The 14,421-nt window shown below is 59.3% G+C and overlaps 2 protein-coding genes across 6 annotated transcripts in view; one reads left to right on the top strand and one right to left on the bottom strand.

Moving 5' to 3' along the window:
- POLA1 (DNA polymerase alpha 1, catalytic subunit) overlaps nucleotides 1-5,771 on the top strand; it is a 182,850-nt gene extending 177,079 nt beyond the window's left edge. The window contains exon 37 of the mRNA XM_085530470.1: nucleotides 4,516-5,771. Within this exon, the coding sequence (XP_085386596.1) occupies nucleotides 4,516-4,688 (173 nt within the window). The 3' untranslated portion in view covers nucleotides 4,689-5,771. The remainder of the gene's footprint in view (nucleotides 1-4,515) is intronic.
- Nucleotides 5,772-7,609: 1,838 nt separating this feature from the next.
- ARX (aristaless related homeobox) lies at nucleotides 7,610-12,582 on the bottom strand. 5 transcript variants are annotated; one of them, XM_085530486.1, is made up of 6 exons: nucleotides 12,307-12,581; nucleotides 11,229-11,952; nucleotides 10,600-10,645; nucleotides 9,381-9,450; nucleotides 9,116-9,296; nucleotides 7,610-8,898 (listed from the first exon to the last, which is right to left on the bottom strand). In XM_085530486.1, exons 1-6 carry the CDS (start codon nucleotides 12,500-12,502, stop codon nucleotides 8,652-8,654), a joined length of 1,464 nt encoding a protein of 487 aa, XP_085386612.1. In that variant the 5' UTR covers nucleotides 12,503-12,581; the 3' UTR covers nucleotides 7,610-8,651. The 5 variants fall into 5 exon arrangements, with proteins under 5 accessions (XP_085386612.1, XP_015741377.2, XP_085386616.1 ...); XM_015885891.3 differs by having other exon boundaries at nucleotides 9,116-9,450; XM_085530495.1 differs by lacking the exons at nucleotides 7,610-8,898; nucleotides 10,600-10,645 and having other exon boundaries at nucleotides 9,161-9,296; nucleotides 12,307-12,582.
- Nucleotides 12,583-14,421: the final 1,839 nt, after the last annotated feature.

The following is a 14,421-nucleotide window of genomic DNA, read 5'->3' as shown; positions in this document are numbered from 1 at the left end:
ACCCATGACTCGCCCAGCAGAATAACAGGGGTGGACTGGGGGGAGACCAAGGGTGAGTTTGTGCTGATTGGTTCCAGCTGGTGGGAGCAGACCTTTGGGATCCTGAGGTTCTCGTGTTCTCATATTCAGCCGTGGTGAGAGGACTTTGGTCGCTCCAGAATTGCTGCGGCTCCCCGCTACGTGAACATCCAGCGGCATGGAGATGCCACAGCCCACATCGTGAGCAACGTCTGGTGTTTTGTAGGGACATATGGCTGAGGATTGGGTGCGAGTCAGGAGGTTTATTTTCTTCAGAAAACAAACAAGAACCATTTAAGGCTTAGGCAAGTCAATCTCCCCATTTAGGCCATCAGACTGGCATCGGTGACGGGCGTTTGAGGAGAGCATTGTCAAGATGGAAGAATTTAATTGCTTTATAGCCTAATTTGATTGTATTTAATCAGAAATAAAACAGCAAGTATGCTAGAGGCTCATACGTCTGTTCGCTAAATTACTGTTGACTTTTTTCATTGACATTCCGCAAATGGCGAAGTTAAGGTTAACAGTATAAATAGGGGTGCCAAATAGTGTAAAAGGGGAACCCGTGCAATTAAAAAAAATGGCTTACATAACCCGATATCATAATAGACAGAATATTTATTTAACTTGCAGTAAATTGACACACCTCTAGACAGAGACAATTATGACTGACTGTAAAACATCTGACAGAACCAATTATGACTGACTGTTGTTTGCTACCTTTGCGCAGAAATAAATGAAACACAGATATTTGGAACGGAGGCTGCTGCCTGTGTGTCTGAGCTCGCTGTAATTAAAATACAATAACCAGTAGGCGATGTAAAAAATTTCAGCAGCTCATTCTGTGTGTTCTTTAACTCTTCAGCTAGAGGTGCCAGAGGGAGATGTACAGAAATGGCACTCTGCAGCTTTTTTTTTTGCTCCTTCCTGGACCAGCCAACCTTTTGGCACTGTGCTCATAGACACCTATGTTGTTTCTCACTCACTCGGGTGCAAATGCACGCATACGAATACAGAGGAAGGTGAATGTATTCTTACTTCTGCTCTGAGGGTCGGGCTATCAACAGCATGATCAGGGGAGAGAGTTTAATGGTGTGGCACAATACAGTTGCCCAATCAGCAGGAGTAAAAAAGAGAAGACTTTGAGCTGCATCTTAGTGAATCTGAGAACAAAAGTTCTCGATCTTCTCTGCCAGGTTTCTCTGTGCCATTTTAACAGGAGCGAAGAGAAATGGCAGTATGTGCAGAACAGGTGGCCAGGTGGAGGTAACCTACAGATATCCCCATCCTTGCTTCTAGATGAACTTGGCAGGGGTTAGGCAGAAGTCGTGCTTTGTGTGAGGAGCGGGGTGCCAGGGGTGCTGGGTGATGTCAGCTGCCATTTGGTGATGTGATTCCAAAGCCCTCCAAAGCAGTTGGTAATTTATTGCTGACCGTAAGGAATGTAGTGCCTGCCTCTAATTGCACATAGTCAGAAGCGCGTCTTTGAACACACAAACAAACAAAGATTCAGATAAATTTATTTTTCATGCCCGTATTTGTGTCGGCAGCACCTTTTGCACGCCCTGTATGTGTGTAAATATATCTCTGTTTATAATAATCTGTATATGCGGTATTGGCTGTCATAAAAGATTGCTCGCTGCTGAACTTGGAAATTATTAAAACAATGATAGGGCAATAATAGACAGGCAACTGTTCTCAGAACGTGACAGACTACTGAAAAGCAATTTCAGTCAGTTTGTGCAGCTTAGTTTTCAGAGGGCCTTAGGTACGATATTGATTAAATTCTCATTTAGGAAGAAAGTAGGAGCTTTTATCTGCATCTCTAAGTTGGATGGAATGGTGACTCGAAGGTATCGACTGGCTGTGTGATATACGGCGGTCACAGTTGTCTTTTACTAAGAGGAGCACGGTGATGCTGGTTGTCATTCTTACTCTGCTGTGTGGCAGCGTAAATAGTCCCCTTTCTAACCAACCTGGTGGGAAAAGTCAATATCCCATCAGCAAAGGAGGTAAACACATCAGGAGCTGTGTCCTCTCTCATCTTCCCCTGCTCTGTATTACCGCAGTTCTTTAAATCTCCTCTCCCCAGTCATCAGAGGCACTCGTGTCATTCAAATGCACTGTGCGGCCGTGCTGCGGGGACGCTGCCGCCTGCCTCCTGCCGCCGAGATCCGGCTGCCATTGTCTTATAATTGAAACTTAAAGCTGGCCTCGCCACTTCAGCCAGGCCCCTCGTGTGCCTCCCTTCTTCTCAGCCACCCTTCTCGTCTTGCCTGTGCAAAAGTCTAAGAAGTGTTTGAGGCAGGCTGGTTATCGTGTGTAATTACAGTTCAGATTGATGGGGGGGTCAGAGAGGATAGAAATCTTGCTGGCCTAGTGGCTGGGGCTGAGCATGGCCTGCGTGGAGGCTGTGTGTGCCGTCCTGTGCCCTCAGCACTGCCCTGTCACATGCCTTGTTCTCGCCATCGGTGGCCTTCCCACTCTGGCTGTACGTGCCACCTGCTTCTGTGTATTGACACCGCTCACCTTGGTCCCTCCTGAGCTCCAGGACACTTCAAACTGTGTTAGCTGGGTTGTCATAGAGTCAAAAGCGCTTGGGTTGGAAGGGACCCCCACCCATCCCCATCCCCTGCCTTGGGCAGGGCTTCCCCCCACCAGCTCAGGCCGCTCAGGGCCTCAATCCAGCCTGGCCTCGAGTGTCTCCAGGGATGGGGCACCGCAGCTCCTGAGCTACAAGGAGGATATTCTCTGCAGCTTGTTGGTACAAGCACCATGGTTTCTGCTGGTGTGCGAGCAGTGGCAAATGAACCCACTGAGCACATTATTGATTTTGGAAAAACGTGAACCAGCTGGTGCTGAACTGGTGGCGATGTGGGTTTGGTGTTTTTATGGATCTGGTTACTGCAATTTTCATTGTTTGTTTAATTAAACCCTACGCTGAAATAATTTCAGGATCATTAAAGGTGTTTATGCCATAGTGACTTCAGTCTGTTACTGAACAGGTTCCTGTAATCAGAGTTTTTATTGTATTCGTGGTGCAGTACAAGGGAAATTTAGTTCCACTAATAAGCATAATTCCATTACCATCTGAGTAATGGCAAGAATGTGGTATTTTCAGCTCTGTTCCAACTGCCCGAAGTTGTAAATACAAACACCTAAAGCTGAATACGGCAGCATGCGGCACACCTTTCTCACAAGCGTGCATGGGAGCTGCGCACCAAAGTGCTGGCAATCAGCGGACTCACTTACTCCAACTGCCACCTCTAATTGAAATTTTAATTGAATTTTTAGACATTTCATAGCGTCACGCAGAGCAGCTGAGTGGAACATCGTGAGCAACATGGGAGGCAAAGCAGGATCTCATTCCTCAGTAGAACACTGCGGGTTGTGTTGGCCCCGGTAGTTCATTGCTGAGCTCTTACAGCCTCTTTGAGGCTCTGCGGAAAAGCCCGCCTGTGCTGGGGGTGGAGGCGGCCACAGGCTGCATGGGCTGCCCCATTGGTTATCCCGTGATCCCATCTCCTTGGACAGCAGCCCACAGCCTGCCCGCCCAAGCCCAGCTTAGGCCAGAGGACGCCTCTATCATGGTTGGGCACAGAAGTGTTTTGTTACCTCCCTCACATGGGTGGACCCAGCCAGCGTGTCCCTCCTCCCAGCCCCACACCTTCCCTCAAATGAACCTCACTGGTGTCAAGTTTGGTTTTCCATCTGAACCTGTGCTGCTCAGTAAAAGTTCTTGGAAAGAAAATGGAGGTTTCTTTGTTGCCTGACAGCATAATATATAACCAGAACTACTCTGCTTTCAGTTTTGCTGCTAAGGCGTGTGCACGTGAGCTTGTACACAAGCAAATGTACAAGTAATGTCTTGTGCTTCAGACATTTCCTCACCGGTATTATTGATCACATGTTGTAGGAATTACCATCTCCATGTGTGTATCAGGTAAACCCCACGTATCCCTATTGAGATACTGAGCGTTTTCATTTTAGGGCAGCACGGTGTGGAATTATTCCTGGTTGAGCATCCCCATAGTGCTGAGCACCACAGCTCCCATCCTGCACACATAGGGGCGTGTTTGGGAACCCACTGTTTGTGGGGTGTGTTTGGGGACCATGGCATCAGTGTTGGGCTCATCCCAGGTGGTACAATGCCAGCAGCAGCACAGATGTGGGAGTCATGGTTTCCTGGACTGGCCTGAAGCCAGGCTCGGCTGTAGGCAGCATTTCAACTTATGTCAGACCCTGAGGGACCCTGTGAAGTTTTTACCGTGCTAAGGAACCTGCTGGTTTCATCAGGTTCTTCCGGAGCCAGTTAGTCCCTCTAGCCCTCATAGTACGGAAGGCAGCAGAAGAGCTGGCCATGAATACTGACGTTGGTTGCCAGCTACAACTTTGTCCTCCTTTCTCCTTGTGTTAAAATACCACAATGCACAATATCACTGAATGCAAAAGCACTTTATTTAACCCATCTCTCTTATTTTATCTTTGTCCTGTCAGAGTTTGTGAAGAGGAAGCCCCTCAGGAGGGAAGTGACAGAGGCCTACAAGAAACTGAAGAGCACAGTAGACAAATGCCTGTCCCTGAGCAGCTACTCGGAAGTGAATCTCGGCAAACTCTTCTCCGTCAGCATGGGAAGATCCGTGGGAGAGTCCAGCAGTGAAAGACAGTGATGGACGGAACGTGGGGGGAGCAGAGGGGCCAACTACTTGCTTAAAAATAAGGGTCTCCTGAGCAGTACCCTGTGTCTGGACGCACCACGGTGTTTTAATAAGCTTTGCTTTGGTGGAGGAAGAATGAAAGATGAAAATGGGATGCGTGGTCCACGTGGACCTGGTACACTCGAGGTGTTTTTATCTCCCATTCTTTTCTTCACCGAAAAGCCAGGGTTATTAAAACGTGGAGCAGTTGATTTTCGCAATGTATTTTGTTGTGTGTTCAGACCTATGAGGGAAAGGGGGGTGGGGGAATTGCTGCTTTAATTGGATAATTCCCAGTGAGAGTTGCTGGAATGTAAGTGATCCTAGACTTTGCTCCAGGGTATTTAGTAGAGGTGCTCTCAGGAAGAGAGGTTAGTGGAGGTCTCAGTAGGAGCACTAATGTTTTGCCTTTTCACAGTTTATCTCCTTCCTGATCATAAACATACCAATTAAAAACAATGCTAAACCTAAATGCCTTTAAATGTCCTTCTGAGCGAGGTAGGGACGCTTTCCTTTCCAAACGAGGTAGAGACCCATTGAAGCCTGGAGGCACGAAGAACCGTGGACCAGCTTGTCTCCCGTATCTTCACGGGCCGTCTCTAAGCACATTATTTTGCCAGACTAGAAAGAAATGTTTTATGTGGATGTATAGATACGTACGTGAGTGAAACATGCTTTGTACATAGGCAGAAAATAAATGTACGTCAGCTCTTGCTGTCAATAGGGAAAACTGTATTTGGGTGGCAATGTAAGAGGAAATGGGGGAGGAAGGAGAATCTGTCATAGTTACTGTATCGGGGGGTTTAAAGGTTTTATGAACAAATGGTATTTTCCATTTACTTTTAGTAAAGTGACAACAGTACGACAAGAACAAAGAGTGAATTTGGGTAGAGCTTTTGTACACCGAATATCGTCGCGCTCTTGTTTGCCGTTCACGTTTGCAATGCGATATATTGATGTGAGGTTATTAAAGCGTTCTTTTATATCATCGGCAGTACGAAATGCAAAGTTTTCTTAGCACTTGATGGAAAAATACAATAAAATTTTCTAGTGAAAGCACTGGGCTCGGTCTGCCTGAGTGTCGGCAGCTCATCGCTGCAGCCCGGGGCTGGCGGAAAGGTCCGCACCTTCCGGGTGCCTCACGGGGCGTCAGCGTTGGGCACGGAAGGGCTGTGCGTGGCTGTGCGTTGTCTGCATGGCTTTCGTTCGGCCCCGAGCGAGAGCTGCGAGCGCGCTGGGCGGTGCTGCGGGCCGGAGTGGGCGACGGTGGCTGGAGCGTGCCCGAATGTCCGGAGCGGCTCTGGGGCCGAACCCGTCGGACTCCGCTCACGCCCGATTCTGGCGTGCGAGAAATGGTGCCCGGCCCATCCCGTCTGTGAGCTGGTGCCGTGCCCCCGGCCGCAGCCCCTCGAGGTCACAGCCGGGCTGTCGGGGAGACTCCCGGGGAGGTTTCTCGGGAACGTCCAGCCCAAAGCGACGCCGTGATGCTGCAGCTCCCTGCCGGACTGCGGCAATAATTTCACTCGGGTTTGGGTTTTCGTAGTTTCGTAGTACCCGGCCCAATTGGGTTCGTGCAGATCTCCCTGACGACAGCCCTGCAGAACTGCTCGGAAAAGCACCCCTGACCCCGCGGCATTTGTGTCTACCGGGATAATTACGGCTGAAGAGCCCGTTAATTTGGGACTTTAGGGATGTTTAGATTCTACGAGAGCGCGGGGGACGCTGCCGCGGGGCGCAGCAACCGGGGGGTCGGGCTGGGAAGGGCCCTTTTCCCCCGACGGGGCGCTTCGGGGATCCTCGATTGGAGCCGGGGCCGCGCACCGCCGGCGGGTCCCGGGGCTCCGCGTCCTCTCGGGCCGGGCTGGGGTCGGGGAGGGGGAGGTGGGGGGGAGCAGAGCCGCCGCATCCCGGGCCGGAGCCGTCCGCTCGCTGCGCTGAATGGCGCGGCCCCGCGAGCCCTCCTCATCGCTCTTTAATAGATTAACTCATCTGCGGCGGCCTCGCAGCTCAGATTAAAATTCCTCCATCCCGACGGCAGCATTATGGGGTGGTTGGAGGCTGTTTTCAAACCTCGGCGTTGAATAGCGGCGGCTCTGCATTAATTTAACCACTAAGCTAATAAGTAGGTTTCGTTTTGTTATGCTAAGCTTTATTGCTTTTCTTTTGATCGGAATGGTGTTGTTGAGCAAAGCAGCAGACAAGGCGCTCTTTGATGAGGGAATTAGCGCTCTATTCTTCCTCTATTATTCATAGCACAGTGGAATATGTAAGTACCTGAGGGTGTCAAAGGAGAGCAGGCTCTATTGCAAAGTGTTCGCCTTGTTTCTCTCAATAGCTGACTATGAGATGATAAACCGCTTAATACACCGCGCTAATTGGATGAGAGCAGAAAGCGCCGGGGCCGCGGCGGGGCGAGGGGAGCGCTCCATTCAGCGCCCCGCACTTCGGAGCAGCGCAGCGCTGCGCGGGGCTCCGTGCGCGGCCGCAGCTCTGCGCCAATGAACCGCGCGGGGTAAATACGGCCCGCCGCCTCTAAGGCGAGGGGGAAACCTCTTTTCAGGCGGTGATGGGATCGTTTGGCAGCGCCGCGATCCTAATGAGGGCCCGCCGTAATAACCCCCGGATTAGCGGAATTGCCGCCTGCAGAAGCGCGATTCCGCCGTGAGCGGAGCTTCGGCCCGAGGAGTCGGAGCGGTGAAGGGCATTTCTTACTGCGCGACGGCTCCGCAACGAGCCCCTTCCCTTCTCCGCGTGGCAGGAAGGAAAAAAGACAACCAAAAAACCGAACTAATACAACCCCCTCCCCCCAAAAAACCCCAACAACAACAACAAAACACCCCAACAACGAAACGACGTTTCGGGCTTCGCCTCCAAAAACTCCCACGGAACGAACGTGACTTTCCCCATTACATTTTATTGTTATTATCGTTAGCGTTATTATTGCGCTCGTGGTGGCTTTGGAGACCCCCCAATAGCGCCGGGGGTGCGGTGCGCGTGTGTGCCCGAGTGCGGGGCTGAGCCCGGGGCTCGCACGGAACCCCACGGAGCCGGCCCGGGAAGCGACGGCCGCGGCCGCTTCCGAACGTAGCGCCGGAGGAAAGAGAAGTAAAATAGACAGAGCGAATTGAAAGTCAAACCAAAGCCCGACAAAATAAAAGACGAACGGGAAATCGTTATAAGGAAATAACGAAGGGGAAAAAGAAAAAAAAAAAAAAAAAGAAAAAAAGAAAAAAAAAGGAAAAAGAAAAAAGCGAAGAAAAAAGCGAGTGCTACAAAATAAACGATACAAAAGCAGATAAGAAAAAGGAGGGATACATAAATATAAAAGAGGAATGAACGGATGGGGAAAGGCGCTCGGAGACGCCCGATGACGGGGTGCGGCCGCCGCCGGCTCCGTGCCGTTTCATATTTGGGGAGCTTTTTTCCGTCCTTTTCTTGTCCATTTTGACGCCGTTTCTCTCGGCCGTTCCATACACCCGTTCGCCCCTCTCCTCCTCCCCCCCCGCCCGCCGTCGCCACCGCCCGCCGCGCACGGAGCGCCCCGCGCCGCCGCCTCCCGGGACCCCGCGGCCCCGCGCAGCCACGGAGGCGCACGCCGAGCTCGGCGCCTTTCTAACACCGTCATCTCCCATATACAAAGCTCCGCGGCGCGTCCGTTCGTTCGCCGCGTTTTATCACATCGCTATGTACACAGTCGCGGCCCCGCGCCCCGGCGGCGCCGTTCGTTCCCTTTGGTTCGCCGCGCTCCGGTTCGGCGTGAGCGCCGGAGTCGGACGGAGGCGGGGTGTGCGGGGTGAGGAGGGGGAAACGCCGTCGCGGGGGGCTCCGCCGCCGGTCCTTCATCGTTAGGAATTACGATTTACTATCGCCGCTCCCGGCGGGGTCCCGGCTCCGCCCGCCCCGTCCGCCCGGCGGCCGGGCGCAGCTCGGCCCATCTCAGCACACCTCCTTGCCCGCTCCGCCGCCGGGCAGCACGTTGAGCTGCGTCAGCTGCGCCGCGTGCTCCTTGGCCTTCAGCCGCAGCGCCGCGATGCTGGAGGCGCGACGGTCGGCGGCGGCGGCGCTTCCCGGCTCCCCCAGCCCCGCGCCCACCGCGCCCTCGGCCGCCGCCGGCGCCGGTTGCCGCAGAAGAGCCGCCGCGGCGCCGGGCGCGCTGCCCAACGGGGCCACGGTGGAGAAGAGCCTGCAGGGAAGGAAGGAAGAAGCGACACAGCGCCGTCAGCGCCGCCACCGCGGGACGGACGCCCCGACGGCACGTGACGCGCGCGGCGCCCAATCGGCGGCGGCCCCGATTCGAACGGCGGAGCGGCCCCGAGCGGGGGGACCCGCCGCCCGACCCCGCAACGCGCCCCGCGCCCCGCGCCCCGCCCCGTAACGGGGAGCCGCGGCCCGGCCGGTACCTGCCGAAGGCGGGGCTGATGAAGGCGGGGTGCCGGAACACGGCCGCGCCCAGGAACGTGCCGAGGCCCAGCGGGGTCCCGGCGGGGGGCAGCGCGGCGGAGCCGGGCGGAGGAGGCGGCAGGCCCGGGAAGGCGGCGGCCGCGGCGGCGGCGGCGGCGGCGGTCCAGGCGGAGTCTAGAGCTGGGTGGTGAGGAGGGAAAGGACTAGCATCAAGGTACGGAGTGAGGGGGTGAGGTGCGGACAGGGGACCAGGGAAAGGCAAACCTGGGGGGTGTGTCTGAGCCCCAGCCTTTTCCCTCTTCCGCCACTTAGCCCTACGGTTCTGGAACCATACCTGCAAGCCAAGAGAGACAGCGGCGTTAGCGGCGATAGCGGCGCGCCGGGTTCCGGGCCGAGCTCCCGTGGAACGAATCGGCGCCGAACGCGTTCCAATGAGACCCAGCGCCCACGGGCGGCAGCGGCCGCGCTGTCCTTCGGTTCGGGGCAGAACGAAATCGCGGCCGGGAGGCGCCGCGACCAAAAGGGAATGAATCCGTGCAGCGGCCGCAGCGCGGACGGAGCTCCCGGGCCGCCCTCGGGCCCGTATTTCACGCGGCTCCGCACGGTACGAAACAAAACCGGGCTCCGAAACGAGACAACGCGGAGCCGCGGCGCTGCCGCCGCTTCCCTCTTCTCTCCCGTTCCCCGGCAGTAAAAGCCCCGAGCGGAGCCGGGCTGCGGCCCAGCGGGGGAGAAAACACCGCCGGGCCAAAGGAACGAGAGGTGCCCGCACCGTGCGGGAGGTGGCTGCACTTCGCGTCCCACCTCGGGCGCGGCGACACCGCAACCGCTGCGGATGGGAGCCCGTCGGAAGGCCGAGCGTGGCCGGAGGGGCTTCGCTAATTCGTATCGCCGTCCCCACGCCCCTCCATAGGGCGGCTGGGCTCCGGCTGACGGAGCTATTGAACTTTCCCACGCCGCTCGCCCGGCTCTGCCGTCACGGCGCCGTGTGACGATGGAGCGATGTGTCAACACGGCGCGGGGCCCGTCTCAGCGCCGTTAATGCGCGGGGCCGTGGCGAACCCGATGAGCCATATGGAATTTATGGCGCCTTATCAGCGCCCGATTTTAACTGTAGAGTGATTCGCGCGGCCGGGACCATCTGTTCGCTGCCGCCGGCGGCCGCCCCGTGTTTATCGTGGCCATGGCGGTGAGGCCGGGCGAAGCACTCTGGAATGGGGCGCAGACGCCTCTAATGGCATCGCACCCTCCATTAAGAGCCGCGCGGCCCGTCGCTATCAAAAACGGGCGATCGGACGGCGTTAAGCGGCTCCTCGGCACCCCGCCTTCCGACGGCCCCGTTCGCTCGGCGCTGAGTGCGCTTTTATGGAGCCCCGCCGGCGACGCGGGCCCCTCCTTCTCACCGCTCGGCCGCGGGGGGCTCCGTCGAGGGCGCGGGGACGGCCCGGCCCCGTCCCGCCGAGCGCGGCCGCCTCTCACTCACCTGCACTCGGGCTTCGGTCAGGTCGAGCCGCATGGCCAGCTCCTCCCTGCGGGGACAGCGCGTCAGAGCCGGCTCCGAGCCGCCCGCACCCGGCCCTACGCCCGCCGCCCGCGATCGTCGCTCGTCGGGAGCCGCCTCGGCGCTATAGCGAAGCGCTCCCGGCCCCGCTGCCCCGCTGTGTTTCGCCGGGACGGGAAACGACACCCAAACAGCGAAACCCAAACGAACGGGGCCACGCCAGAGCTCTCGGCTCCGCCTGAGGCGTCGTTCCCGGGGCGAGGCCGACAGCTGATCCCCCCCCGCGGGACCCTCCGCGCCCTCCCGACAAAACGAACGAGAAACCCGCGATGAACCCTCGGGACGCGGCGGGACGGGGCCGCGTCTGTACTCCCCCACCCCCCCAACCCCGTAAGCCGGGCGGCCCCGGGTTCCCCCCTCCCTTCCCTTGGGCCCCGGGCGGGGCCGCGCCGGGCGCTATTTTTACCGGCGGCGCTTTGATCCGCCGCCCCGCTCCGACCCGCGCGGGGAGCGCGAACCCGATCCGGGCCCGGCGGCGGCGTAAAAATAGCCCCGGGGAATCTCCCTCCCTCCCTCCCCGCCTCGGTCCCCTCGCCCCGCGGTGCCGGTACCTGGTGAAGACGTCGGGGTAGTGCGTTTTCTGGAAGGCCCTCTCCAGCTCCTCCAGCTGGTAGCTGGTGAACGTGGTGCGGTAGCGGCGCTGCTTCCTTTTGAGCAGCCCCTCCTCGGAGTCGCTGCCGGCCGACAGGCACACGCTCTCCTCTCCGTCCTTGCCCTCGCCGTCCTCGGGCGGCAGCAGCAGCTCCTCTTTGGGGGACAGTCCCCCGCCCTCCGCCCCCGGCGCCGCTCCGGTGCCCCGGCGGGCCTCCTCCAGCAGCCCCCCGCCGTCCTCTCCCAGCAGCTCCTCCTCGTCGTCCTCCTCCAGCTCTTCTTCCTCCTCGTCCTCCTCCTCCTCCAGCATCTCCTCGTCCTCCTCCTCCTCCCCGGCGGCCGGCGCGGCGGGGCCGGGCCGCTCCTCGACGTGCGGGGCTCCGCTCCCCGGTTCGTCACGGGCGGGCGGCGGCGGAGCGAAGGGCGCGTTCTCGCGGTAGCTTTTGCTGCGGCTGATGCTGACCTGAGGCGCGTGGCTGATCTTCAGCGTGTCCCACGGCGCGGGACCGGCCCCTGCCCCGGCCGCCGCCCCGGCTCCGGCGCCTCCCTCCGGCCGCCCTTCCGGCCGCTCCCCTCGCGGCCCCGACGGCAGCAGCCGCCCGCCGCCCGGCCCGTACAGCCGCCGCAGCTTGGGGGGCAGGTGCAGCTCAGCCGGCTCGAAGGGGGGGCTGCTCTTCGGGGAACCTGTGGGGAGGAGAGGGGTGAGGAGGGGAGAAACAGAGAGACGGGGTCAGCGCTGGGAGCGAGAGGCTGAGATCACCTCGCGTAGCCTGGCCCGCAGCTGCCCTCCGTGCGGGGAATACGACTGTCCCGAGGCTACTTCTATCCCGTGGCCCGGAGCTCCGGCGCTCGTCCGCTCCGTATTTTACAAACCCTTTCGAAAAATTCCCGTTTTTCCTTTTTTTGGAGGGGGAAATTTTGGATGCGAGGGATCCGTGCGGTACCGGGACAGCCTACGGGCACCCCGACCCCCCGCCGCACCGCAGCCCCGCTCTCCCCAGCTCCCACCCGTGTCGGGACGCTCAGCCCGGTGCTCACCTTGCGCGGCGCCGTCGGGGGGCTCTGGCCGGGCGGCCCCCGCGGGCAGGGTGGGCGCAGCGCCCAGCAGCCGCACCTTGCAGGGGCTGCGGCGGCCCAGGATGCTGTCGATGCAGTAGGAGGAGAGCAGCGTAGGCGATTTGCTCTTGCAGTCGGGGCGCTCGGCGCAGCTCTCCTCGGGGTAAGGGCCGCTCATGGCGGCGGCGGCGCGGACGCCCCCCGGTGCCGCCGGGACGCCCGTCACGGGGGGAGTGAGCGGCGGCCGCGGCGCTCTTGAGTCCCCTCGGCTCCACGTGCGGGCAGCCGCCCCCTGATTGGCTCCCGCCGGAGGCCGGGCGGACGCCGGCACCGGGAGCTCCGCAAAGCCCGGCCCGGATCGCCCCGGAGCGGCTCCCGCCCCGCCCCGCGCCGTGGGGGCGGGCGCCGCTCGTGGCGGCCGTCGGGGGCGGTGCGGAGGATCCCCCCATAGCGCCGCGCCCGGCCCCTCCCCGACGGGAGATCCGCGCCAGGTTTTGCTCCCGCCCGCCCCGTCCCTGCCCCGACGGCCGCGTTAGGAGCCGGCGGGGCCGGGAGCGGGGGGCGCGTCCCGGGGAGCGGCCGCACGGAGCAACCGGTACCAACGAGCGGGACGCGGCCGCGCCGGGAGAAGCGATGGGAGCCGGGGCGGCACCGGGAGAGCCCGGGAACGGCGTTGAGCCGCCGTGCTTTGTCATTTCCCCTCCTTTCCCCTCCCGTCCACCCGGGAGGGCTCGGCCGACCCGGTCACGCAGCTCCGTGGCCCCTCGTGGCCCCTCGTGGCACCTCCGCACCCGGGCGGGGGCAGCCCCGTCTCCCCACCGTGCGCTCAGCGACGGCAGCGTCCCGCGGCTCCCGGTCGCCGAAACGGCGCAAATTGGAAAGGGAAAAAAAGAGCAACGAAAGCGGGGCTGCGTGAGGGCGCCGCGTGTCCCCACGGGGCACCGGGACGGCGGCCGGGCCCCGCCGGTGTTACCCGCGGTGCGAGGGGCAACGAACTCATCGGTTCTACGGCTAAGAAAACACGTCATAATATAACAAATAACAAAAGCAACTTTTGAAAGGAGAAAAAGCCCGAGAGAAATCGAGCAAACTAAAAAGAAACGAACGAAAGACAGAAGAGGGAACACAGAAGCTCCCTCGGTTCTCCCCGCATCGCCCCGCACCGCCCCGGGGCTCCCCGCAGCCGCCCGCCCTCAGCGCGAGTCCCGCGGGGCCGCCTCGGCGCTGCCCGGTGACACACGGGGCGCTGAGCGCTGCGGGCTCGCCTCTGCCGTGTCACTCTGTTGGTTTATTTGTTGTGTGGGTTTTTGCTTTTCTGGTTGTTTTTTTTTTAACAAACTTCCATTCATTCCAGCTCTCTCCCTCTCTATTTTTTTCTTTTTCCCCCCCTTCTCCTGCAACCCGCTAATTTAACACCGGAGCGCGTTACTGCAGTGTTAGGGGGCGAGAAACGAGAGGGAGAAAACAACAATACCGCAATGATCCAAATGATACAGTAGGATTACGGCAATTACTGCTCCGCTCGGAGCTCAACACCTCGCCGAGCTCGGCCAAACCCGCCGCCGCCGCTCCGGGAGAGCGGCCCGGGGGCGGCCGGGGGTCGATCCGCCCGCTCCGTCGGCCCCGAACGGCGGCCCCGCTCCCCTTCCCCACCCCGCGGCCGGGGGGCTCCGACGGCGGTTCTCGTAATAGCGGAGCCCGCGGCCCCACCGCCGCTCGCAGGGGGCTCTCGTCACCGCTCTCCGTGTTATTCGATTCCGTTTATTTGTACGGTCGGGCACTGAGCGCCGTTTCCCCGCAGCGGCCCCGCGCCGGAGCGGCCGCGTTGGGGGTCCCGTTGCCGCGGGCAGGAGCCGAGGGGGGGGGGGGCAGCGGGAGGCACGGCCTCGGGTGGGCCTCGGTTCGGGCCGCTTACATCATCATCACCATCATCATCATCAGTAGCGTTAGTATTATTACCGTTAATATTATCGTCGATATTTATTATGATGTATTTTTCCCTGCTCTCTTCGCCATAAAGAAGAATAATGACAACAACTTTTCAACCTTCCCACCCCCTTCCCCAACCCCGTGTCACAGTTACCGCTCACTATTCTA

Source organism: Coturnix japonica, chromosome 1 (assembly GCF_054131305.1).
Source record: "Coturnix japonica strain WE chromosome 1, WE-NBRP24, whole genome shotgun sequence".
NCBI classification, from domain to species: Eukaryota; Metazoa; Chordata; class Aves; order Galliformes; family Phasianidae; genus Coturnix; species Coturnix japonica.
Note: the sequence above shows the minus strand (reverse complement) of the source record. Positions and strands in the feature narration are given on the sequence as shown.

What these genes read in the sequence shown, in the direction of transcription:
- ARX (XM_015885891.3), bottom strand. Translation starts at nt 12,502, where the DNA reads ATGAGCGGCCCTTACCCCGAGGAGAGCTGCGCCGAGCGCCCCGACTGC. An exon ending in TACCCCGACGTCTTCACCAG is followed by an intron (nt 10,646 to 11,228) that starts GTACCGGCACCG and finishes CTGTCCCCGCAG; the next exon opens with GGAGGAGCTGGCCATGCGGC. An exon ending in TGACCGAAGCCCGAGTGCAG is followed by an intron (nt 9,451 to 10,599) that starts GTGAGTGAGAGG and finishes CTTGGCTTGCAG; the next exon opens with GTATGGTTCCAGAACCGTAG.